Source organism: Trematomus bernacchii, unplaced genomic scaffold, assembly GCF_902827165.1.
Source record: "Trematomus bernacchii unplaced genomic scaffold, fTreBer1.1, whole genome shotgun sequence".
NCBI classification, from domain to species: Eukaryota; Metazoa; Chordata; class Actinopteri; order Perciformes; family Nototheniidae; genus Trematomus; species Trematomus bernacchii.
In genome coordinates this window covers 8,257,351-8,282,923 of record NW_022987608.1, presented here as the reverse complement: position 1 = coordinate 8,282,923, position 25,573 = coordinate 8,257,351, and the positions used below count along the sequence as shown (strand labels likewise).

At 40.6% G+C, this 25,573-nt stretch overlaps 1 protein-coding gene across 2 annotated transcripts in view; it reads right to left on the bottom strand.

The window, feature by feature from the left end:
* Positions 1-10,433: 10,433 nt before the first annotated feature.
* Positions 10,434-25,573, bottom strand: part of large1 (LARGE xylosyl- and glucuronyltransferase 1) — a 65,299-nt gene continuing 50,159 nt past the window's right edge. The window contains exons 8-15 of one of the 2 annotated variants that reach the window (XM_034131621.1): positions 25,225-25,337; positions 22,784-22,909; positions 21,865-22,020; positions 17,095-17,267; positions 16,676-16,954; positions 16,389-16,535; positions 14,120-14,315; positions 10,434-13,447 (exon numbers count right to left, since the gene is read on the bottom strand). In XM_034131621.1, the coding sequence (XP_033987512.1) occupies positions 13,250-13,447; positions 14,120-14,315; positions 16,389-16,535; positions 16,676-16,954; positions 17,095-17,267; positions 21,865-22,020; positions 22,784-22,909; positions 25,225-25,337 (1,388 nt within the window). In that variant the 3' untranslated portion in view covers positions 10,434-13,249. The remainder of the gene's footprint in view (positions 13,448-14,119; positions 14,316-16,388; positions 16,536-16,675; positions 16,955-17,094; positions 17,268-21,864; positions 22,021-22,783; positions 22,910-25,224; positions 25,338-25,573) is intronic. The other variant, XM_034131622.1, reaches the window with a different exon arrangement.

Genomic DNA, 25,573 nt, shown 5'->3' with positions numbered 1-25,573 from the left:
AACCATAACCTGAAAGGGGAATTTAATCAACAAGTAATTTAATGTCAATTGATTCAAAGTATTTCCACACACCAAATTATTTTGTATCTTTATGACATGACTATTATGTCTCCCCATCATGGCTGACTTAGAGTTATACTAGTAAACTCACAATGTAGCACCGTTATGCCTCCGAGGCCATCTGCAGAGGTTCAGTGACACAGAATGAATGTATTCAGGATTAAGTCTTGGTAACGGCACTGCACCAAACTCAGGGAACGTGACACACCTTATTCAACCTATAATGAGTCAACAACCAAACCAGAATGACTACAAAACGTATGATGTTGTTAACTAGTCTAGTTAAAGGTGTTTTACATCTTACCTAGTCTGGCAAGAAGATTGTTATTAATTGTATCTCATTGTCCAGTACAGAGACCGTTCTGGGGTTTGTGGATTCACAATTGAGGTTCCCTTTGACCTGAGTTGACGGCAATTCATTTCCTAAAAGTATTTTTGTTGTACTTTTAACTGCTGGCTAACATATGTGAGGCATATGAGTTTAGCACACATGATACCGTATTCCCTGTGTCTGTGTGTGCCTTAAAAAAACCAATTATACAGCACCTACACAGTGTAGCCTAATAACAAATGACTGTCTGAAACCAAAACCTTTTTAAAGTGCTTCCTTTATTGATTTTTTCCTGCAGGCTTAAATGCTGTCTTTTTGTGTATTTGTTTTTGGCCTGGATTGCTTTTAATGGGGTTGGATAATGACTCATCAAAGTCAGATAATGCTTGTAACTGTCAGAAGATTTTTTTTTTCTGGGTCTGAGAATACAGATTCCTGCCTTTCACTTTTCTGCAATGTACACCTTGCTTTTCCCGCCCTTAGAATCACTGAAAACCTTGATTGTCACTTTTTTTCTCTAGATCTAGTAATTCAGATTATCACAGTTGTCTGTTGAACACTGACTCTTTGAACACTGTAAATGGATGCATCCTCTTCTTGCCTTTAACATACACATTTTTGATATGCAAAAGGCGGAAAAACACTAATTTGACAGGCACCTTTATTTTCAAGATTTCTGATTGGCTCCTTTGAAAGTTGTATTTGCCGTGGTAGGCCCATATCTTGCCTGTATTGTATGTTAAACCATTAAAGCTCTATGTCTGCAATCATATTTCTTAATGAGTTAATGGCATTCAAGCAAAACAACTATTTGCATTAATGTACTGCTTTTTCATCACTGACATTGTGAAAGATATGTCAAATGTTTTAGACACACAGTGTTGGATTGTTCGTTCACATCCCTGTCTGATCTTTACTGCACTCGAGCTGATCCATTTCTTTGAAGTAGTTCAAACCCTAACAAAACATGCTTGTTTAGAGCAAGCAGAATGTTTCTCTTGAACCACTTATCCAAACAACTTCACACTCAACACAACACTTCCTTTGATCCTGAGCAGTACACACAAAAGAAAACACCTGGGGTTGACCCTAACCCTAACCCTAACGGTTTTTATGATTTTAAATGATGATATGAAAAGTATTGAATATTTATTATGGTACTTATCCAACTAATTATACCAAATATTCACTCCATATTCACTTGAAAAATGTGTTACTCAATAGTATACTACTGACTGTATACTTAAAAGAATGTCAATGTATTGCTATCGTACATTTACCGGACAGAGGTTAAAGGGATTTAAAAGTGGACTCTAACAGAAGGAACAATAGCACGGTGTGTGGGTGTAATATGTATTTTGGTTACGGTGTAAAAAGGAAACCAGTTGGATCTCCTCTCTGTGATACCCTTTCTCTGTCTAAACACACACAACGTACACAAATACATCTCCCTGTTCTACGCCAACATACCAATCTCAATCAAGTGAACGTTAACATTTCAATAACTGCTTTGAGCTTACTGGGTGTTCTTAAAGACACTAACTTTATTCCAGTGAAATGGAAAGAGTTTTTCCCATACAGGCAAAGCAACAGAGCTAGCCTTCAGAGAGAAATTAACTTGTTGACTGGGTTGGACTTTAATGGCACAAGATTAAACTTATTCTGTCACTTATTATCTTTAGAAATGGAAAGAGCCGGTGCTAACCACCCAAGAAAACTTTTGATACTAACGTTGTAAAAGCCACACGGGTTGGCCTGCAGAAACTGAAGCAGTGCTCAAAAAGTTTTGCATCAATGGAGGAAAAATTGGTTTCATGTGTTAAGATGCTGTTGGATTTGGGGCCATGAGAGCTTTACAAAACGTAAAATATATATATTTATATAAAAATTGAAGTCTAATTACCTGGACTTCATTTATTTAGCGCTTTTACAACGGAGTTCAGCTTTCACACACACATCCATACAAAACACTAACGTTCTCACACTCATACACAGTTGGCTAGGCCATTGGGAGCAATTTGGGTTTAGTATCTTGCCAAAGGACACTTGGAACTACAGTAGTTCTCTTCACCATTGGCAATAGTCCTCCTCAGTCAAGTACTATAACACACTGCCAACTGGTTTAGTAGTTTAATTATTTTAATAGGTTCAATACAACCAGACGGCTAAATGTAATACAACTTAAAGTGTCCGATGTCTGTTTGCTTTCTGACCACTTTCAATGATACATAACAGGCATTTTAAAGCCTTATATTTACTGTAAATATCTACATAATTACATTGTGTCTCATATTTTGTGAGTTTGTAATTATGGGTTCAAGAGCATACAGTAACAAAAAAAAGAAAGAAAAGCAACTAGATTTGAATTTCTATCAAAATGTCATATTCAAATGGTCTTAATAATATGTGGGTAAGTGTTAGGTCCATGATTCCCCCCCCTTTGGAAAAGCCTTTATGATCCCGCATGATGATATCAGTTAATAAGGCGTGTTTGTGCCGTATCTATCTAACAGTGTCAGTCTCTTACAGATCGTCAGTAGGCTTCTGCCACAGTGCCGTTCCTCGTATCCCCCCCACAGCTGAGGGTTTGAGCCTCCTCAGCTCCTTTCACAGGTAAAAGCAACCTCACAGTCACACAGCAGTTTTGGATAAAGGGAAAACATGGATGTTAATCAATACTGACAATTTGTAAAGGCATTCGTGTTCCCTAGAAGCACACGGCAGCTCCATTTGCAACAAAACAAGGACAAATACATTTCACATTACGCTCCGATCACCAAAGGCAATGTATTCAAGACCTTTCAGCGTTATTTTGGGTTAAGCTCCATTTGGGCTTTTACGATTGACTGGTGCACAAAATAATGCTTCAGTCTAATCTAATAGTCATAGAACCCTGAATCTGTTAAAGGTAGGGTAGGTAAGTTTGAGAAACCGGCTCGAGATTGCTAGAATTTGAAAATACACAACCGGAGAAAATCTGCCACTTCCTTACAGAGCCCCTCCTCCAACACACACGAACGCGCACATGACCAATGAGGGCACGAGATAATAGTAGATAATAGTTTGTGCACAGATGGAAGGCTGACAGGCAGGTAGGCCATCCAGTTATTTTAGCCGGGCCGGCTAAAATGATTGGTCGTGCTTTTTACAGTATTACGGCTTCCACAGATGACATTTTCTTATGGATTTTTTGTCAAAGCACTTAAGATATTCATTGCTATCGGGATGTTAAGAGCGTTGCATGGAATATAACAAAAAGTGTATCTCGAGCCGGTTTCTCAAACTTACCTACCCTACCTTTAATACGCAGTATAGGTCTGTCTATTCTTCTATTACCTTCCTAAAATAATGGCTGTTGTTAATACAAACTTACAAGATGTTCTTTTACGAGATAACATACATTAGTAAATACCCCACTCTGCAATATCCAAAGCTTGTGAGTGTCATAGAAAACGGTGGTTAGCTATATGAATAAGACTAAATTAAACACTCCAAACATTAGCCGCCTTTAGCTTAGCGCTGGTGACGTGAACTCATGCGACCATCATGTAGTTAATTATTGCATTCATGGTTCAACTATTATAAAAGTGGTGTTAATATGTGGAGAATTTATTGCCTGCAATATTCCAAAATAGAAAAATACCATTGCTTTTAATCAAGTGAGCCCTTGCAATGGTAACTTCCTCGTCGTCCTACAAAAACAAAAAACACTGCACCACTCTTTTAGGGTCTATGCACAGAATGGACTCCTATGTTTTACATGAAATGTCATCCATGATCTCTACTTCTTGCTCTCTTGTTCTCATCAGCAGTGCGTGGACCCTCTTGGATCACTGACCCAGGGTCCGCCCACCATGAGTGCCTACTGTCAGGATCCCTCTGCTGCCTCTGGGTCCTCCGTCTCTGTATTACACAACATCTGACCCCTGATCTGTGAAACTGTTTGCCCAAAACACTCGGGCCAACAATCTTTCTAGAGGACCTTGCCCAGCTAAAAAAAAACATCCCACGATGCCTCTTTTGGGAGTGCCTGGCTCACATTGTTTTTATGAAGCAGAAATGACCCTTGCTACTGCCAGTAATGAACATACTGACTTTTGCTAGAACTGCTGTACCTTTCTTTCCACAATCAATTCCTCTATAATTTGTCGCCTGCAGTGTTTACTGTGTGTGTCATCATATCATATGCCATAAAACACTGGCACCATACACATATGTTCACCCTTGTTTGCATTTGATAACGCATGCGCAGCTAGAGGTTCTCCCTTCGATGCTTCAGAATGTTCTGCTGATATATGTAAAGCACTATTCTGCTTTTTCATGTTTTTCCCCCCCATTTCATTCATGTATAATTCCTACACAAGTCTGCAAGGAAAAAACCCTTAAGGATAAGCACAAACTAAAGCAAAGCATTCCTAAAACGTGTTGTGTGTGACTGTTAACATCATATCAAAAGCTGCAAAAAGCTGAGAGTATGTCAGTGTTCAACATGCCCTTTGTGTGTCGTTGACAATGCTTGGATGTAACGTGAGACTTCAAGTCACAAAGAAAAGGGACATTTGATTGTTTTTTTCTCCCTCTGATGTCACAAGACTAAAAATGCACATGTGAAGAAGACATGTATCAGCATTAATAAGCAATATTGTTGTAATGTGTTTGTTTTTCTGACATTTTCCCTATAGCCTGCCTTTGAAATCAGAAATAAACCACTCATACACATTTCTTTCCTTCCTGTTCTGTAGTCAAAGACTGTTTCAGGGGAGTTGGTGATAGCGTCACTGTGTTACTGAACGAATATTCATAATTCTGGGTTTGCTTGCTTGGATTGAAAGGAGAGGAACTCTGAGTTGAGATGAGAAAGCAGGTAGCAATCATAATGTTTGAACAATTGCTGTAACATCAGTCAATCCAGCCCCAAAACATGGTACTCTTAAAGGTCACCTATTATGCAAAATCCACTTTTTCATGTCTTTTATACATAAACATGTGTCCCCTCTGTGTGAAGAGATTCTGAAAGTTTCAGAAACAAAGATTCGCTCACTTTTTGTCCTGATCCATTTATATAAAAACCTGTCTGAAAATGAGCTGATCAGATTTTGGCCACTTTATGATGTCATAACAATTTGTTGGCTTGTGTAACCATTAGCCAATCACCAACCAAGGTAACCCCCCCCCTTATCACCTGAATCTCCTCCGAGAGCACCATTGTGTTCTTTTTAACCAAATATCTCTCAGAGGGGCGTGGGGAGGGGCTCCTTATTTTCATCTAAAGTAACAGACAGAGAATCAGCACTTTTGAAACAGGGCTGAAACAGAGGGGATTATGGGATGCTACAATGCATGATGTTTGGTATTTCGAGCCCAACACTTCAGAGACATGTTTTGTATATATCTGAGACCTATAATATATTGATGAAAAGGGGACCTTTAAGATCTCAATATCTAAGAACAGAGAAACCCACCACTAAGACACAAGACAGACATGACTTAGAAGGCCTAAATACATTTTTTGTGACCAGACAAATATGTTAGCTTTTTCGGTCAGCTAGACAAGACACATAACAACAAACTTGTACTTACTTACTTGCTGGATTTAGGAAAATGGAAGACACTTACCTGGTCGGATTTTCTCTCTTCGTCGGAGTCGATCAGCTCAGTTACTTTGCGGCATGGTGTTTTATGCTGACAGGGACTACCAGTTATTTTGTTAACAGTTCATTTTTTCATCGCCAGAACGTCAATTTCTGTTTCATCTGTGTAAAACTGCAGACAAACAGTTCATTATCCACTTACCAACAAGTCTGCAGTTCAACCCAAGCTCCTTTAAGTCTGCATGTTGAAGTGTCCTTGGGCAAGATTCTTAACCCTACATTTCCCCTGAAGGCGGAGGCCCAATTTCAATCACAAGTAGTTACAACTACACCCTTGCACTCTGGGGAATTTCAGGAATATCAGTAATGTTACCTCCTGGCAGCGACATACGTCCAAATATTTCAGATTTCCATCACTTACTCCAGTTCTACACGAGTGGCAGAAATGAATAAATGTTCCTCAAACTGTGACTCAGGTCTCATAATGAAAACAGTAACAGAGAACTGCCGCTCTGAAAGCTTTTCATACAATTGCAAAGAAATTTCAAAAATGTCAAAGCATTTTCTCAAAGTCTGAAAACAGGCATGTTGTGGTGACTTTTGAGTGTGTCGAAGCTGAATGTCTATGTTGTTACCATTTGGCTCCAGGAGGAAATGAGTATCTTGTTCTCCCAGGGGAAGTGATGTCGGAGGAATGGTTGTGTGCTTGTTGCTGCTAGCATGAGGAAGGTTTGCAGACAGTGATTGATCGCCTCAATCGACCCACTGCAGACAATCTCCATCAGGTCCTACGTGAGGAGACTGCGCTCGGCCCTGTGGGCGGGGGGGGGCTCTCCATCGCTGTCGCCTGCCTCTGTCACGGTCGTACATACACTCATCAGGCGAGAAGCAGACACAATGTTAACCTAATCTCCATGAAACTGGACCTGCATCCCCTGAAGGAGACCTTGAGATGTGGTTGAAAGCACAGGGAAAAAAGAAGTTTGAATAAATCCATCAGACAATCTTTACTTTAAAGGTTCCCTATTATACTCTTTTTCATCAATATATTATAGGTCTCAGATATATACAAAACATGTCTCTGAAGTGTTTGGCTCCAAATACCAAACAGATCATTGCAGCATCCCATAATCCCCTCTGTTTCAGCCTTGTTTGAAAAGTGCTGATTCTCTGTCTGTTACTTTAGATGAAAATAAGGAGCCACTCCCCACGCCCCTCTGAGAGATATTTGGTGAAAAACACAATAGGCTCTTTCACACCAAGTTACCTTGGTTGGTGATTGGCTAATGGTTACACAAGCCAAGAAATCGTTATGACATCATAAAGTGGCCAAAATCTGATCAGCTGATTTTCAGACAGGTTTTTATATAAATGGATCAGGACAAAAAGAGAGAGAATCTTTGTTCCTGAAACTTTCAGAATCTCTTTACACAGAGGAGACACAAAAAAAAAAGTGGATTTTGCACAATAGGTGACCTTTAAGGTAATACTAGCTCTGATGGCGATGGTTCAAGTGTCTTGACCTTGAGTAAATATTATTTTATACAATATCAAACCAAAACATCTAAGATGGTCTTCATGAAGCGGTTTACATTCAGGTTATAGGGATAGGATTAGGGAGGATGACCCACATAATCTGTTAATCAACAATTTACAAGAGAGGACACTTGTGGGAACCTTTGACATAGGCTGTTGTTTTGGCATTAAGTGAGAATCTGCTGCAGCATTGACACCATGATGTGCTTTTTACCACTGTCTCAAAAGTTTATACAACACAGTTTGAACTAATAGACATATGGAATAAGCATTTATTAAGGTGGTTTATTCTTAAATATTGTTGTACTGTGAGATCAACTTAAAACCTTCTGAAAGGATACAGAGGCCAAAAAATATGACCACTAGGTGTCAGCATAGAACCATGATCCACCATAAGACCAAATTTAAGAGAACCAGACGATAAAATGGATGGACACTTTGTTAATAGTGGTTAGTTTGTAAACGTTCTACAAACATTATTTGGTTGGCTATTATAAGCATCTATAAACACATAGTTAATAATTTGTTAATGGTTGATAGTTGGTCTATGTAATGTTTATAAATGTTATATTATCTAAAAGGTTTGCAAACCATCAACATATATTTTAGTTGCACACAATATAGCATCAAATGCAGTATTGATTTACTATTAACACAAGTTTATTAATGATCAGTTTACCATTTTGGAATGATGGGTTTTATAGTGTTACAAGCCTCCTTTTTAAAAGAAAAGTAAATGTCGTAAAAACTGCGTGGAAACTTAATTCTCTCACTTCTTTTCATGTCTCCTTTCTAAATGGACTCACAGATATCGAGTGGCCCTGTAACTGCCTGTATGTCTTCCTCTTTTGGCAAAAAAAAACTATATTTGAATTATAGTCCTTCAAAGGATAAGGAGTGTAATTTACAATAACTTTTTGACCATGCCAGCAGCTTTGCTTTTGGCCGATTGGTGAGTCCTAAAGAGACTAAACAACACTTATATCGATTGCCATAACATTTGGTTTGGACATTGATGGATTCCTCAGGATAAAAATGTAATAAAATGAGTGATACTCTGACATTTCATCTAGCACCAATCATCAGGACAAAACTTTAATTTCTTCAGAACATTGCCACTGTGATAGCGTGCTTATGTTACTATTTAGTATAAAAAGACATCATGGAACTATTTCCTAATTCCTGGTTAACACACATCAGGTGCTGGGACTGTCGTGGCTTCCTTAAGGCTTGTGCCAGAGATATGACCTTATATGTAGGTTTTATTTTTGAAAGGGCAAGCTAACTTTGATGTTGTTCTGCTTAACAAACACCGCTGGAGGTGAAGCTACACCCTCAAAAGCCCCCCTTTGTGGCATAAAAGCAACAAAACAGAGGACAGAACAGCCATTTATAAAAACCCAATAGCAATTCGCCAAACCTTGAAAGAAGTTGTTCCTCTTTTGTTGTCTTTTCTGTTATTCCGTTGTGTTCTGCACTTCAGGGCCACGGTACACCCTGCCCTGCACTGCAAGGCTAACTTCATCCAATCCTCTGAATTTACGGTCTAAAAAGTCAGCTGAAATTCATGCATTACATTTTAAATTGAATTAATGAGCAGCTCCACTAAAACTTTTAATAGCCTGAGCGATAAGAGAAATGGTGTCGTGAGACGAGAAGAGAAGTTAAGGGTGGCAGACTCCAGGGAGACGATAAACTGGGTGCTCCACTCTCCTGCTCTCATTTCATCTGCAGGGAGGTCAGCCCACCGTCCCCTCAGCGTCAAACAACCCAACAGCAGGACCACAGGCTAAAGATTAAACTGTATGAACTGAGAAAATACTCAGTAGTAGTAGTACAAATGTTCACTTCTAGTTGTATAGTTTACTTTTAAAGTCTCTTTTCCTACAACAGAAATCACTTTTATATAATTACTTTTATTTATTTGGCAGATGCTTTTGTCCATAAATCTAAATCTAGTTTGTTGTGGTGGGATATTTCGGTTAGGGTTACATAAAATACAAATGTATGATCATAAGGATAAATTAACCTCTCAAAGGGTTCTATATGGCTTCATTTACATATTCATTGCTAGAGGTGCTAATTAAATTATACACATTAAAAAGGATCTGTCCAAATGTATGATTGGGATATATTCATCCCAAGGCCTTTTATGGGAAAATGTTTCCTCAATATGTATTGGTGGCGTTTCTATCCCCCTGTAAATATACGCATTTTCTTGCATTAAACTTTGGGGGGGGGTTTGCTCTGTTTACAATTATCGTTCTCACAGTCAGCTCTACCAGGAAATATCTAGACAATTTCAGGGTCGTAGCTCATTTGTGAAAATAGGACCTAAGTGTATAGAACTGGGATCCTTATGTCTTTTTTTTTTTTGTAGCTTTGCTCATCTACATGCTACTCATTTTTGGTAGTCGCGTGCTACTATGCTAACATGCTAATAGGGACCCTAAACGTTCTTACAGCTCATTGCCTGACTTGACAAAGCTTCTCCAGAGACACAAAAACGGTTTTTATTGGCTCTTTGTTGAGTAAACTGACACTGACACATGAAAAAAGAGTGGCCCTTTATCTCAGAAAGGTGGTAAACTGTTGTGTGTCCCTGAAAGTATAGACACACACTGTCTACTCTGTGTGTGACAGTGAGTGTTCCTGTTTACTTTGGGTTCACAAAGCTAAAACAACACTTTTGAAGAGGGAAATGATGAAACACGGTAACAGCAGCGTTTGACTCTTTGCTTTTTATTCAGGTAGCAGCATCAGTCAGCACTGTCCTACTTTAAACAATGCAGCTCCTCCCAGCCCTGCAGAGCCACACACACACACACACACACACACACACACACACACACACACACACACACACACACACACACACACACACACACACACACACACACACACACACACACACACACACACACACACACACACACACACACACACACACACACAGAGAGAGAGACGGAGAGAGAAAAACAGGCCTCTAGTTTAACGATGGTACAATCTTAAAAATAAGGAAATGTCTCCGACAAATATGTGTGTTTCTCAAGTATTGTATTAAACGTACTACAATTTCCCAGCAGCTGGAATGAACAACCAATTGCCTTAACCTGTAATCAAATAGAAAATTCAATTCCAACTCAAAGTCCACTTTTTCCATCACAACACACATTGTGTTGACATGCGAGCTCCTGCTGAGACTAAGAGCTTATTTTAGACCTTGGAAATAGCACTTTGACAAAACAATCGTTAAAAGCCACAGGGTAATCCTCATAGTTCCTTTGTATTACATCATCTGTGTGATTTCTTTCTTGTATTAAATGTATGTATCGAGCCTGAGATGGTGGCAGGAGATGCGTGACTGAAGTGAATGGAAATCACCTTTTTGAGACGCATACTAGTCCTTTTTTGAAAAGGTGTAAATACTCTACTATCAGTCTACATGAATTACTTATTTGTAATCCTCTCAGTGAGAATGGCAGCTGAGGTTACATTTAAATGATCAGTTTTCCTCCAAGCACATGAAAGTGAAAGGAAGGAACCAGCTCCATCGATGTCTACACACATGGTTATAGAGAGTGACCTGTTGCAGTGGTTATCTGATCCCTGATCAGTTTAACCAAAAAATGATCTGTGTGGTAAAGTGTGAGAGAGCCCGTACAGGGTATACAATGCAACTCTTCGTTGACGTTGGTTAGTTAGTGTTTAATAATGACTAATATGTTTGGTGTAACTAAACTTCAGACGTTTCTCTTCTTCTTCTGGTGTTTCAATAGAGCTTCATGTGTATTAACACCAGACCCGGCACCGTGGGAGGGCCAGGACCCCCCTAGAGGAGGTTAGGTACGCCCCCCACTTAAAAGAAATAGCACTTTACCCCTGCTTACACCTATATGCCGTGAGCTGATTATCGAGCCTTCATTGTAACAGTCGCGGGTGTACTGTGTATGTGCATGTGGGGAGTGTTGCAGAAGAACATTCCACTGTAGCACCCGGGACATTAATGGGAAACCCTAAATGTTTGAGCACCCTCTATGAAACGTCAAGCTACCCCACAGCACCCCCAAAAGAAAATCTCTGGCGTCGACACTGGCCGCGGTTTTGTGTGCCCTGCCATGAAAATCAGATGCCCTCTCTGTAGATGTGTTCTGGCGCCGGGTCTGATTAGCACCACCCTGTGGATTGGAGTAAACACAGTTCTGATTTGAATGCATCTTGGAAAACCGGGACATATTGCAACCATTTTGTGATTTTCAATCCTTTTTTAACCTCCATATCATTATATTTAATATCACTGATATTAACCTACTTTACATTCTTTGAGGTCGTATTTCTCGATTATCTGTAGTCCATTCAAACTTTAGTTTCAATTGACCTTATCATATAGTAACATGCATCTTAATGCATGTACCCAAGACCAGTGTTATGATATGTTTATCATATAAAATGAGTATAATGCTACAGTGAATGTCTGTCTTCATTATCTGGGAGAGATATGCTTTTCTTGGTTGTATCAGCTGAACAGAATATCCACAACAAATCAGGATCACCACATCTAGCCTGATGGTGTGACAACGAAACATGAGAACACACACCACTGCAGCGTTACTGGGCGCCACGATAATGTCGTCAAACTAGAGGCCAGAGTGAGATAGAAAGAGTGAGAGTGAGAGAAAAATAGCTTTTTTTCAAACTTTCTTTCAGATCAGAAGACAATAACGCCTCCTGCTCCACCCGTCAGGACTGTAAACACACTGATAAATAACACTGATGGTTGGAAAGAAAAGTTAAAAATGAATACTGTGTGTGTTGGGGAGTCACAAACTGACAGGCCTTCCAGCAGGTGTTTGTGCAGACCGCACCGACATCCATTTAAAATCCACAAATAAAAAAGAAACCCACGCCGACCGGCTGCTGTCAGATTGTGTATCGGAAATGAACACGGGGAAACATTCTGTAGCAGCTCGCTGATGTGGAGACACCCTGAATATCAACCTCCAGCTCTGCACTTAACTTCCCTTGTCATACGAGGAGAAGGATTTATTCTGATATGCATCAGCTAGGAAACAAATTAAGCAGCGGCTGGCTGCTCGCCTCGATATCGGAGTGTGTGTCACTCGTCACAATGAGATTTTCAAAATCTATGTGGACACGGAAACGCTTTGTCTTATCTCGCCGCCTGGTGACGATTTGCATTTGAGTCGGGGGTTTGCTGTCAGTCAGACAGCTGCTGCTGCTTTTCGTTGGCACTTGGAAGGCGTGCGCACAGATTGTAAGCCCACAATGCTTCACTTCATCATCTCTCCTTAAGCTTTTCGCTAAGCACTGTCCTGCAGAAACGTCTACCTGCATGTACACGCACTCACACATTTGCACACACGCTTACATAATGTTACACACAGCCAACAACTCTGTCACTGGCCTTACAAATATGACAAGGCATCGAATGTTCCTGTCTGTCAGATTTAAGGGCCATGGCTCACACAGTCGGACCCCCGTCATCTCCATCCTGGCAGAAGTGAATCCCCTCCTTCCATCCACAGGACAAAGAGAGAACATAAAGACCCATGCAGTCCCACACTGAGGGTCAAACATTCGAACAAAGTCTGAGGGAAGTCTCAAAGTAACCCTGTCTGTTTCCTGTGCCCACCCCCTGCCCCCCCCCCCCCACTCCCCGGCCCATGTGTCAATAGTTCAGGCCCGGGGGGGTGAGGGTCTGCAGTGGTGGCTAGCTGTTGTTCTCAGCCGTCATGTATTTGAGGGCAGCGAAGCCGTAGCGCCGCGACATGTTCTGCTGGAACTCCTCCTTCAGGGTCTTCAGGCAGACCCGGTACTGCTTGTTGGAGCGGAACTTGGTGATGTCGAAGCTGGGCGCGTGAGGCATGTGGATCATGTAGGCGTTGGGCAGAACCACAAACTCATACTCCTGTGAAGAGAGGAGGAAGAGGAGTTTCAGTGTGGGCGGCTGATCGCTACAAATGTGAAATGTTGTCAAAAAAAAAAATCATGTCTTTTTCTAACCATTTGTCCTTAACCTCAGTGAGGACGTCATGGGGTTAAGGGAAGATGTGAAGGAGAATTCATCTTTCTTTAGGAAAAGACACTTGGAGTTGTCATTATATGCGCCATGATGTGCGTCCGCCGTGGAAAAACTACATTTTTCCGTAGATGGACTACAGGAGCAGATCAAAATATTTTGCCCTGTGTGTTCTAATCATGTTGCCATATAAATGTGGATAAATTAAATGACTTTTTTCTTGATTACCAAGGTTTAAATTCCAATTAGAAAAAGGAAAATTAAAACTAAACACCACCCAACACCGTGAAATGTTGGCTTTCTTAGTGGTTCACCTTTTGGTTTAACATAGTGTTGAAAGTAAACCATAACTTACATGATTCACATCTGTCGCTCACGGTCGGTTTCACGGTAAATGATGCGGGCGTGAGGAATGGTACGACGATATCCATGTATGAACCACAGAACTGATTTCTTATTTTAAGATATTTTAACTAATACTTTAATTAATCGCAGACACCATAAAGCATTGAGACAATCTGAGACGTTAATCAGACAGAAAGTGAGCGTTGGGTCTCGTACCTGTGCGTCCAGCTCCATGATGTGAGCCACCTTGTTCCAGCCGAAGCCGACGAAGCGGCGGTCGTACTCCGGGCTGTCCCTCCTCACCATGACGTACGGCTCGAAGTCCGCCTCCCACTGCACCCTGTAGGGCGTGGTGGCTGTGCGCCATTTGGCAAAGTTGGTTGGTGCGTGGCCTTTAGTCCACACATGGTACCTGGAGGAGGAGGAGGAGGAAAGAAAAACTAAGTTGGAGGGAGTGTCAAATATGCTTTCTGAGAAGAAGTAAGATGTATAGTTGTTTTTGTCTCTTTTTATTATATGTTTTAATACTTTGATGTCACTATTGAATCTATTGATCTTGTGTTTTCAATAAAGTTGTGCATTTTACCATTATTTAGGTGGAGGCAAGTGGGTTTTCTGCCTCTTCTTGCTCATCTGTTATCTGTTAGGTTTGTGTATTTCAATAAATAAAAACAGTAAACTATCAAATAAATAGATAGATAGTTACTAATAAATTAGGAGGCATTTTGATATTGAAACTCAATCATAGAAGGTTTGAAAAGTCTGGATGTTTTTCTACAGTGTGTCTACCTAACACTGTAGACTTAATGCAAAGTCTTTGTGGCATCAGGACACTTTTTTCTTCACTAACTAGATACAATAATAACACATATATATACAGACTATTCTAGGAGCAGAGTAAGTGTGACTGAATGGACTGCACACAGGAGGAACACATAATGACCCTCTTCCTTCCCTTACCAACATATTGTGCCTGTTACTGTAATGATGACGGCTGCTTTTTAATTGAGATGTATAGTTAGAGCAAAGCGCTGACGAAGCAGAAAATGGAGCCCCTCCCCCTCTCACATTTAAACACCAGCCGGGAGACTTTCCAGTGGCTTTAATGTTACAAATGGCGCTTTGTCCCTGGTAATGCAACCCAGTCTCACGGCATTTCGTGTTATAGTCACGAAATTAATTTAATCTATTGATTCGTGTTCACCAACACGATTTTCGCATTTTTTTCGTGTCACACAGAATGATTTTAAAAGCAATGTATTTCTATTGGTAGTATGTTTCGTGCCTGCACCACATCTTTTTGTCCGGTCGGGTCTTGGAAGACCAGAAGCTGTGTGGTTCATAAACACATTTTCTTACTCAATATCTTACCCTAAGCCTAACCCTATCCCTTTTATTTTAAATTGTATAATGTCGGAGTTTTTTTGTCGTCCGCGAGGAAAAGAAATGGCTCAGAGCCTCAGAATACTGAGATCTGTATTTTTTGTCATCTTTTTTTCCTTCTAATTTGTTATTATTTGGTGCAGGCACGAAACACACTACCAATAGAAATACATTGCTTCTAAAATTGTTCTGTGTCAGAATACTGAAATCTGTATTTTTAAAAATCTGTTTTACCTTCTAATTTGTTATTATTTACATTGCTTTTAAAATCGTTCTGTGTGACACGAAGAAAATGGCGAAATCGTGTTGGTGAACACGAATCAATAGATTAATTTCGTGACTATAACACGAAATGCCGTGAGACTGTGTTGGGTAATGAGTGTATTGATACTGATGTCTCTGCTGACCACTGTTCTCCTGTCCTCTCTGAATCCAACCTGCAGACAGCCGGACCCCCTTCTCTCGCCAGACCCCCTCAGTTCTATATCCAGATCCTGATTCAGTCTCAAATGACACAGCAAATTATCTACGGGTGCATTTGTTCATCCAATCTTCACGAAATGCACGTTGAGCGTTGTTCGAAGAAAGAGGGCGGTTTATTTCTGCATTATTCTACGTTAACAAACCAGTTTGTTTAAATCGCATTGAATTCAATTTTCTTTATATGTATAATATTAAAAAGTAGAGCCTTTTGCTTATCATTAGGGATGATATCGTAGGAGATGATTAGGTATGCTGAAGCTAACGCTAGGAGTTTAAGAAAATGTAAGCTAGCTCGTTGTTCAGAGAAACAGAGCGTTCTACTCCTATATGAATGAACAAAGAAAAACTATACTATCTATATGTAGGATAACAATTGTAGTGCCTCTTGCTGATCAGTGAGTAGGACGATTTAAAAGATAATTATGATGTGACGTAATAGCCTGTTAGTCACCAGTGCTAGGCTAAAGCTAATGCTAGGAGTTAAAGAAAATGTATTTTGCGAGCGCTATATTCCAACAGCGTTCAATAGAGTGACTATTGACGAACACGCAGTGCATGTTCATTGAACTTTTTTAAATGTTTTATATCACCAAAAAATAAATGAGTACGAGCTGTTTACCTGAAGGTGAAGAGAGTGCCCATGTCCAGCTGAGAGAGCAGCTCAGCCTTGGACTTTGGGTAAGACAGACGATATCGCAGCGTCTCAAAGGCGGGAACCACCAGAGCTTTCTTGGCGTTGGCCATGTCCAGCTGCACTACTGACTTCCTTTAAATACAAAGAGAGGAAATAGGATTACATACATTTGCAACATCTAACAAAATGGGATAAAAATTGCGTTTCTTGCTCTGAAGAAACATCAAGCCAAGTGTAAGGGTCACTAGCGGTTTCAGTTTTGCTCCTCTTACCTGAGGTACTCGTACAGGCCGTACATGGGCAGGAAGTCGATGTCTGACAGGAACATGTAAGGCGTATTGACATGCCGCATGGCCACGTTACGCAGCAGGTTGACCGGGTAGAACTGTCCCTCCTTGTAGACGATGTGGTACCCCACGTTCCCGCGGCTCATCAGCACCTCGGAGCCCTGAGCGTAGCGCAGGAACTGCTGGGCCTCAGCGTCCGACAGGTAGAGGGCCAGGCTGATAGGCCCCTCCCAGTGCTTACAGATGGCCTCCAGCATCTGCAACCTGCAGGGGGCGGGTCACAGAGAGGGTATCAATATCACTACACCAATAAGTAGAGGTATCCTAAATACTTTTTAGCAGTTCATTTCCATTTGAATGTTTTCTCTCGATTAAAAAAACAAAGTAGTTCAGTGCAGTGTTACCAAAAGTACCTGTCCATCGAGAGCTGGGCGACCAGAGTGACGTCGGTGTTGTCGGGGCTGGGCTCGTGCTCGTAGTGGAGGAAGTAGAGGTGCGTTCGGTGGACGGTGAATCGCTCTCGACGAAACTCGTAGCAAGGGTCGTCTTCGTCCAGCTCTGACAGAGTCTTCTGAAGCTGCAGGGAGGGAGGAGAGGGTCACTTTAGGGAAAGAAGGTTTACTACTAAAGGTGATCCTAAGTAACGGTATCATCGTACCACAGTGATTCTATAGGTTGAGGTCAGACAGATTGTAAATCACTTGACAAACAGTCTTACTAAACTTTATCAGGGTTAGGGTTCAGAACAATGAAGATAAGATATTCTTTATTAATCCCAAATGGGATTTTTTTTTCGTCACAGCAGCATGTTAAAACAAGGCCTTGCACATCATTTGAAAAATAATAAGGGTAGAAAAATAAACAAATATATAATACACAAAATAGAAAATAAAACAGAACTAAACATTTTCAAATATAAACAAGTGGACCATGAAAAAAATCTGTCAAATAAACAATATGAAGGGCCAAATTACAGCTAACAAAATGTAAAAGTAGGATATTATTAACACGACAACAAGAGTTCCATCTCAAACATTGCAATGGATATCATGCGATATAATCAAGAGCTCCAGAAAAAGCTACCTAAAGGACATTAAAGCGAGTTTATCTCATCAAATTCTGTTTCCAAGGTCAAGTTTTGGTCTCACCTTTTAAGGTTTGAGAACCTTTGTTGTCATGGTTACAAACTAAAAGCAAAATGACTGTTGGTGGGTAACAGCAAACAGAGCGTGGGCTCCTGTGTCACATGCTTGCTAAACCCATCCATCACGCCCACACCCCCCTCCAAGGTGTTCATAACAACATCATATTAGTCCAGCCTTTGCCCCTGAGTCATAATGCCACCAGAGGGCTTTATCAGGTAAATATAAACCTGCATCGTACTTAGGCATTTGAATAAACAACTATTTGCCACTAGTAGAACTTCAGTGTGTGTCCATGTCTGCATGTGTACTGAACCTTTGGGGGGGGGTTAGGCTGGAGCTTTAGGATTACATTTTGAGGGCTGTTCTGTGTCCCAGTCTGTCCAGACTCAGACCTCTAATCCCACATAAATCCATTTAGCAACAAGCTGTTACAATTCAGTACAAATAAATGCAGTTCCAATAATGTATCCCTGATTAGCTCTTGTTTGTTTTCTTTGGTCAAATGGACATAGAGGATTGGCAGGAGCCTTCTGCTTCTGTGTGAATACTGTCCAATTGTTGATGAGGCAACATGTCAACCAAAGTATGAATGGATGTCAGCATTCAGGTGTTGGTAACTTTCTCAATAATTTAAGTGGAGATGGAAGTCCAAACAAACAAACGCAGAGTGGGTGCTAATGGGCTGCCACTTCCTGTGTGGCCCTGCTTTGAAGGGTGTTATTATTGGACTGGAGTGACGCTGTGGCCCTGAAGGAGCCCGGGCTGCAGTGTGCTGCTGGAGCCAACCCCTCAGTGACTTCATTAGTCTAATCATCACTTTAATGGGCTTTAAATCACTGATCAAAGTCTGAAAAATGGAGCGAACAAAGTATTTCCTGAGTTAAGGACACATTAGAAGTGTGGGTTGGGGAATTTTTTTTTCTTGCATACCCTGATGGGAAATTATAATTTGATTAAGTGACCGCAGAGCTGACACTTGAATTATTCTAGGGCTGGTCCCATAGAGGCTGGTCCTGGAAACACTTCTGACCTTCAGCAGGTTAGAAGCTAACACGCTGTGGAATAACAGTCTGAACGATAAGACAGAGTCCTGACAGTATGCTGGGTAGCATGATCTCAGTGAGCTCCACATGAACCAGGTTTACAACATGTGGTCCAAGCAAGTCTACAGTCTAAGTGTTGGAACCTGTTCTGAATGGTTCTGTTCCATGTTTTTGTGTATCATTGTATTCTTGACTTGGAACCAAGCTGTCCTCCCTGCTGGACAACGTGTCCGTGTAAATATTATGTGCATGCCCTTTCTAATACTGTTTTATTTGTTTGTCTCCATCTTGTAACAATGTACATTTCCCCTATGTGGGACGAATAAAGGTCATATAATCTCATCTGATTCTGATCTGATTTGACTACATTTGGTTTATAAATGAAGACACTTTTCTTAATTCTCTATTTAAAGATATCCATTTTGTTACTATCAGGTATTACACTACATTTCATTTAACGGACTCTTTTATCCATAAACTGTGAAGATACACACTCAGAAATACATCTGCTTCAAAAAAGCCAAAACCTTTGTAAGGGCAGCTGCTTTTGTTTCAAATTAGCTTTTCAAATGTTATTAGTTGAATGTTTTTTGTGTTAGGTCTAAGTGAGGGAACACGTGTAGACTTATAGCCGTTTTAAGCTCGTTCCACCGTTCCATAGAAAACAGCTGTGTTCTTGTTGAGGGGAACCTGGGTCCCACTCACAGTGAGTTAGAACGAGCTGATTGGCCGATGCAGAGCGAATTCCAAATGCTTGCGTGCATGGTTTGTCTTGAATGCAAGAAGATCGGTAGGCAAACACCAGTGTGTGAAGGCCGATTTGGGCAGCCTGGTTGTTAGTGAAGGGACCGGAGGAGCCGTTATATAAAGGATTGTATGTCAACATCATCCCTCATGTAGATATGTTTAAAGTAACCCAACACCAGATGGAATGTCAGTGTTGAGTATGTGTTACGGTAACACCATCTGTTCGGTCCACACCCGCTCTGACTGACACTCTATAGCACTCCACAGAGCCAGCTGTTCTTACAGCACCACCACTGAGGAGCCGAAAGAACAACAGCCAGACTTCACCAGGAGGACAGGTAATTCAATGGACCGTTTGGTAGATCAATAGGCAGGTAGACCAATCACTTGATACCCAAGAATCATACACTCTGAGAGAAGGAGGTGGAAGGAGGGCCTTGAAAATATAAGCTTTGTAGACAGAAACACAGAAGCTAGCTTCAGAGAGATTAAGGCCTCCTTCACACGGGACCGTTTGCGTTTATGCACAGTATGCGTATTCAAAAAAGTCTTCCGTTCACATGCATTCGTTTCATTTAACGTGTCTGTTCAAACGAGACCGCTGGAAACGCTGTAGTACATATGCCGGGACTGTAAGTGGCGCTGTAACTTCCGCCAAAATACACCAAAAGCAACGAAGAAGAGCAGCCCGAGCAGCCCCGGAGCAATGTTGCCATGGCTACCCTTCTTTTTATGCCCCGCGGTGTATTTAGCAACATGTAGTTCATGTAATTCTCCATGTCCACTTGTTGCTGATGGTTGTGGTAGAGGAGCTGTAGATTTTGCACTAATATCTGTAGCATGGTCAGTAGCAGTAGCACTAGCAGTAGCTACTGACAGGAGGAAGTGTGTGTGGCGATTGCTGGTATTCAGCGGGATATAGTCATTTCCTCAGCATATGGATAAATGCAACGGGGAAGTTAACTGAAAGGGTGAGATCGCTTCTCTGGGACACGCCGGTCCTCTGCCTACAAACATTTCTCTTTTTGCCGCCGACGGGCGCAGGAGCAATGAACAATAATGGCCTGGATTAGGCAGTAAAGACAAGTTTGGTGTATCGCAGAGCGGACTGTTTAATTTTGTTTGTGTTGTTTGGCTGGAAAATTGTCAATATAATGGATCAATGCATGAAATCTGACTCTGTTTATTTTGTTTAAGGAGTATATTGGGCGTTAACAATTCTGGTTTGCCTTTTATAATATTATTTCATTCAAGAACCCCTTGTGCGTTTAATTAACACAGCTATTTTTGATAGTTGATCGTTACAGATGGCTACTGGCCATGCTACAGCAGTGAGCAGGAGAGGTGGGGCTATCGTTATTTTTTCAGGAAATATTCGTATAGAGGTGATTACACGGACTCGGTTGACCCCCCAGAGCGTTTCGTTTGCAAATCTATCCACCTTGGGACCCGTTATCGTTTGTGGGGTCCGTTTCTATCGGCCTCGTGTAAATAATAGGGCTATACGCACGCAAAACTATGCAGATACAAGCAGTTTTCTCCTCGTGTAAACGGCGCCTAAGACTTTCAGGTGTGTCTCTTTAAGTGAGCAGGACCCTCATCTAACTCAGTAAGATTTATACATCTCATCAGGTCTTTGAAATCCGTATTAAAAAAGAGACCAAAGGGGATTCTTACATTTATGTTAAAATCACCCGAAAACCAAGTTTCTATCAAAGCAAGGTGTAAGAAAAGTTAACAGATCAGAGAAATACTCCAAAAAACTAGAGGAAGGTTAGGGGGTCTGTAGGAGAGAACACAAATTAGAGGGGCCTTTCATTTGTCATGAAACAAAGTGGTTCAAATGAGAAGTTAATTAAAGAGTTTCATTGCAGTGTGTTTCATTAAATATGATCTTAATCTCTGTGAATCACATCAAGTCCACCTCCTCCACTTTTTGTTCCATTGTGAAGGACATGTTTTATTTAATGCAACACAGGACCTAACAAAGAATGATCAAAGGAATATCTAACTAATTAGAAAGTATGAAATCAAGTCAGGAAGAAGAAGAACTGACATTTAACAACCCAAACATTAGTTAGAAAGTTCTCCATAATGAAAAGTCCATTATAGTTCTTCTTCTACTCAAGTGTGACACTAACCCTTACATCACTGTCTGCTAGTTCCCCCCCCCCCCCCACCCCGACTTCATATCTTTGTATCAGGCTTTACCCAGAAACACAGAAGCAGTTGCACCTACGTTCTCGCTGTTGTGGTCTGTTTCACTGGGACAGCCGAACAGCTCCCGCCGCAGCAGGTTGCCATCGTACTCCAGAAAGGTGAGGTAGAGATTCCGGAAAAACTCCACGTGCTTGTTCTTTACTCGCAGCTTTTTGGGGGAATTCCAGTGGATCACCTGGGCAGAAGAAACACAGACGGAAAAGCAGTGAAAAAGGTTTTCTGGGTCCTTTTTTTCTTTGTCATTTTATTGTAAAGCACCAACCAGTAAAACAGTTGCATCCCATCAAATCAGTTTCCACCGAGTGAAGTAAGAGTATGTATTCCTTTAAAGTTTTTGTTATCGGTATTTGACGTAACATAACATTGTCATTTATTAATTTGGCTGTTCCCTTGCTCTAACTGTGTGTCAATTCTGCTCGGTGAATTTGACAACATCAGGGCTCACTCATCCAATATTTGGCGATCGACTCATTTGAAAGGAAGGCTAATGTATGCTTGAGCAATGATATTAAACGAGCTGTGACACTGACGGAGCCAATAAAACATCGGCAGGCATTGTGACCCACATCATTGCCGTTGTATCTTTGCTGTGTAATGGAGGCCAATCAAAATGTGGGGGAAAACTGCTGAGATTGAGCCATTAAGCATAATCAAATATATCTTTGAAACAGTCTGTCACACATGCATCCAACATGCTGCATCAACAGGGAATAACAGGCTTTTTACCCATCTCCTAGAACGTGAAAAGACATGACGTTTTACAAGGTTAACATAATCCATAATGCTTTTACTCTGCCTCTCAGTGTGCGGTCCGCAGTGTGTGGCTGGCTGGGGCTCCTGAATAATGTAGGTCAGGTATTGTGTGTGTGTGTGTGTGTGTGTGTGTGTGTGTGTGTGTGTGTGACAGTGTGAGCATATTGGGGACAGCAGGGGCTCACCTTGAGGTCCGACACGTCTTTGTAGCACTTCTCGGAGCGGGTGTGGTCGGACAGCTGGACGTTCCAGAAGCAGGGCAGCTGGTGCACCAGGAACGGGTTCTGTTTGATCACAGCGTTGAAGATGTCCTGCGGACACACACACACACACACACTGAGCCGTATGCTTTCCCTTATGTTTCATCATCTACAGGCCTGCACATCACAGTTCGATCGCTTTTTCAATGACCACACAAGGATTTTAAACTAAAGACCAATTTAGAAAACATAGTAAAACAACAAACATGCACACTTTCTTAAATTATCATACAGTATGTATACAGTATATATATATATATATACATATATACATGTCTTTTTTTTACTTCAGCCAAACACTTGCAAACAATGCAATCCAGTATTAGTAAGTTATTAGTACAAATATACCACTGTAAATATCTAATGTTTATATATCTATTTTTATTTGATCTTTCACACTTTTACTTCCTTTGTTTATGTACATATTTTTATTATTTGCACGAATATAAACATATAAATTATTTTTTATTTATTTATCTTTTATTAAATTAATATTAAAATGGAGCAAATGTCACGAAACCCAATTTCCTCCGTGACAAATTATCATTAAGTATTCTGGTATATATATATATTTATGCATACATATAGAAAATATCTGAACATGTCTTTCATAATTTATTATACTTTTCTATAAAAATCTAATATTTTATTATGCTCTTGATTTTTTCCACCTATTTATGAACGGTCCAAATATAAGCGCACACAGTTTCCAAAGATAACAGATCATCAATCATTTAGTTATGATAGAGACGGTTTCTTCCTGACTCTTCTCCTTAGTAAGGGTTTTGTACGTCCCCAGATGTTCCAGATGTTCAGGCTTCAATTCCTTAAAGCCTGTGTCATCGTAAAGCTGAATGCTTCAAATTGCTTTGAGCTTACCTTTAGTCCTTTGTTACATTTAGTTAAGACTTTTTTGACTTCGGGACATTCAGATTCACAAGACTAAAGTCTGAGTGACAGATTCCAGCTTGGTAATTACAGACATAAAACTCTCTGAATGCTGTGATAAAGATGGCTGCCAGTCCATTGGAGGAGCTCATACAGCAAAATGCAGATGGATTGCTCAAGCTATTGCAAAAACCCTGTTCATTTTCCAAACTGCATACCCTGCGGGACTATCCTAATGAAGTTTTAATTAAAATCTCATAAACGCACCTCTCATCTAGATGAGCTCTGAATAGCTCCCAGATAATGAAGAGACCCTTCACCAAGGTCTCAGTGTCTTGCCTTAATACTTGTTACACATAGAATTCTGCATAGTTTAAGATCAATATATTTATGACCTTCAGGTACACTCAACTGGAATGGATAAAGTGTACTTTAAAGGGGCCATATTATGCTAATGTTCAGGTTCATATCTGTATTTAGTGTCTCTCCTGTGACATGTTTCCATGCTTTAATGTTCAAAAAGGTCTCTGTCTGAAATGAGACAGGGGGAACTTTGGGATTTTAGCCTTTGCAGACCATTTACATGCACACAAAAATATATAAACACACTACAGGAAAGGGAAAACCCCTAAAAGCATAACAGGGCTTCTATAAGGAGTCAGTCTGCTTCAAAATGCTTGTCAGATCATTGGATATCTTCTGAAACCTCATGCCCCGCCCACCTTTGAGCCAGAAAGGAAATTGGGGGCTGCATTTTGACCATTCTTGTGACTTTCCAAAACCAAACAATCACTCCCACTTTTACAAGAAAGATTAGTCAAGTGTGGGGAGGTTAGAAAGTATTAAGGGCTTTGACTTTTACATTTTTTTCATTCTTCAAACTAATTCCCTTCGTCAGTTTTCCAGTGGACAAGTGAGTGTAACATGCTGGAAAATGTGTGAGTGTGTTTAAATGTTTACCCTTTTATGCCCTTTTGTTTGATGTGTGGTGCAGCCCGGAGGAGGCTGACAGCATGTTTTACACCATGTTTTTCAGTGCTGCCATACACAACAGGCAGAAGTGGTTTGACCTTTAGACGCAGCTGGATAACAAGTTGTAAGAAGTACTTCATTTGAAGCATTTGAGCACTTTACTGCAGCTCAGTTTAACTTCATGTTCAGGTAGCAGTAGCAAAAAAACCCAAAAGGGCACGGTCTTAAAGAGGCCGTATAATGCTTTTTGGGGTTTATCTTTTCCTGAAGTGTATTATAAAAGGTTTTAGTGCATGTAAATGGTCTGCAAAGGCTAAAATCCCAAAGTGATATATATATATATATATATATATATATATATATATATATATATATATAACTATATAATATATCCCCTTTGAATGTTTGGTCAAACTCCCACAACCAGTACAGATGTTTTTGTGATTTGTCCATGTGAAACGGTTCATTTTGAGTTATATCTAAAGGTATGTGTCTGTGTGTGTTACCTGGTCTGCCAGGGAGGTGGACAGCATGCTCATTAGTTCCCTCTCTGCAGTCAGCCTCCACATCTGCTCCCATCTCAGCTTCCTCAGACGATCCAGCAGAAGCAAAATCACCCCTGAAAAGCGTGCAGAAAGAGATAGCTTAAAGAACAGAGAGATCCGTATCTAGCTGCCTGCTAAAGGTGATAACGTCCAATCACAAGGCTCTAAATCACATCCCTGTGTTTTCTGAGATAAAGCCCCAGATTTAAAACCTAAAGACTGACCGTCATTGAAAGGGAAAACAGGTTCATATCCTCCTGGGGACACACAAAGAATTCTAACTTTTTCTAAAAATCAAAAGCATCTTCTT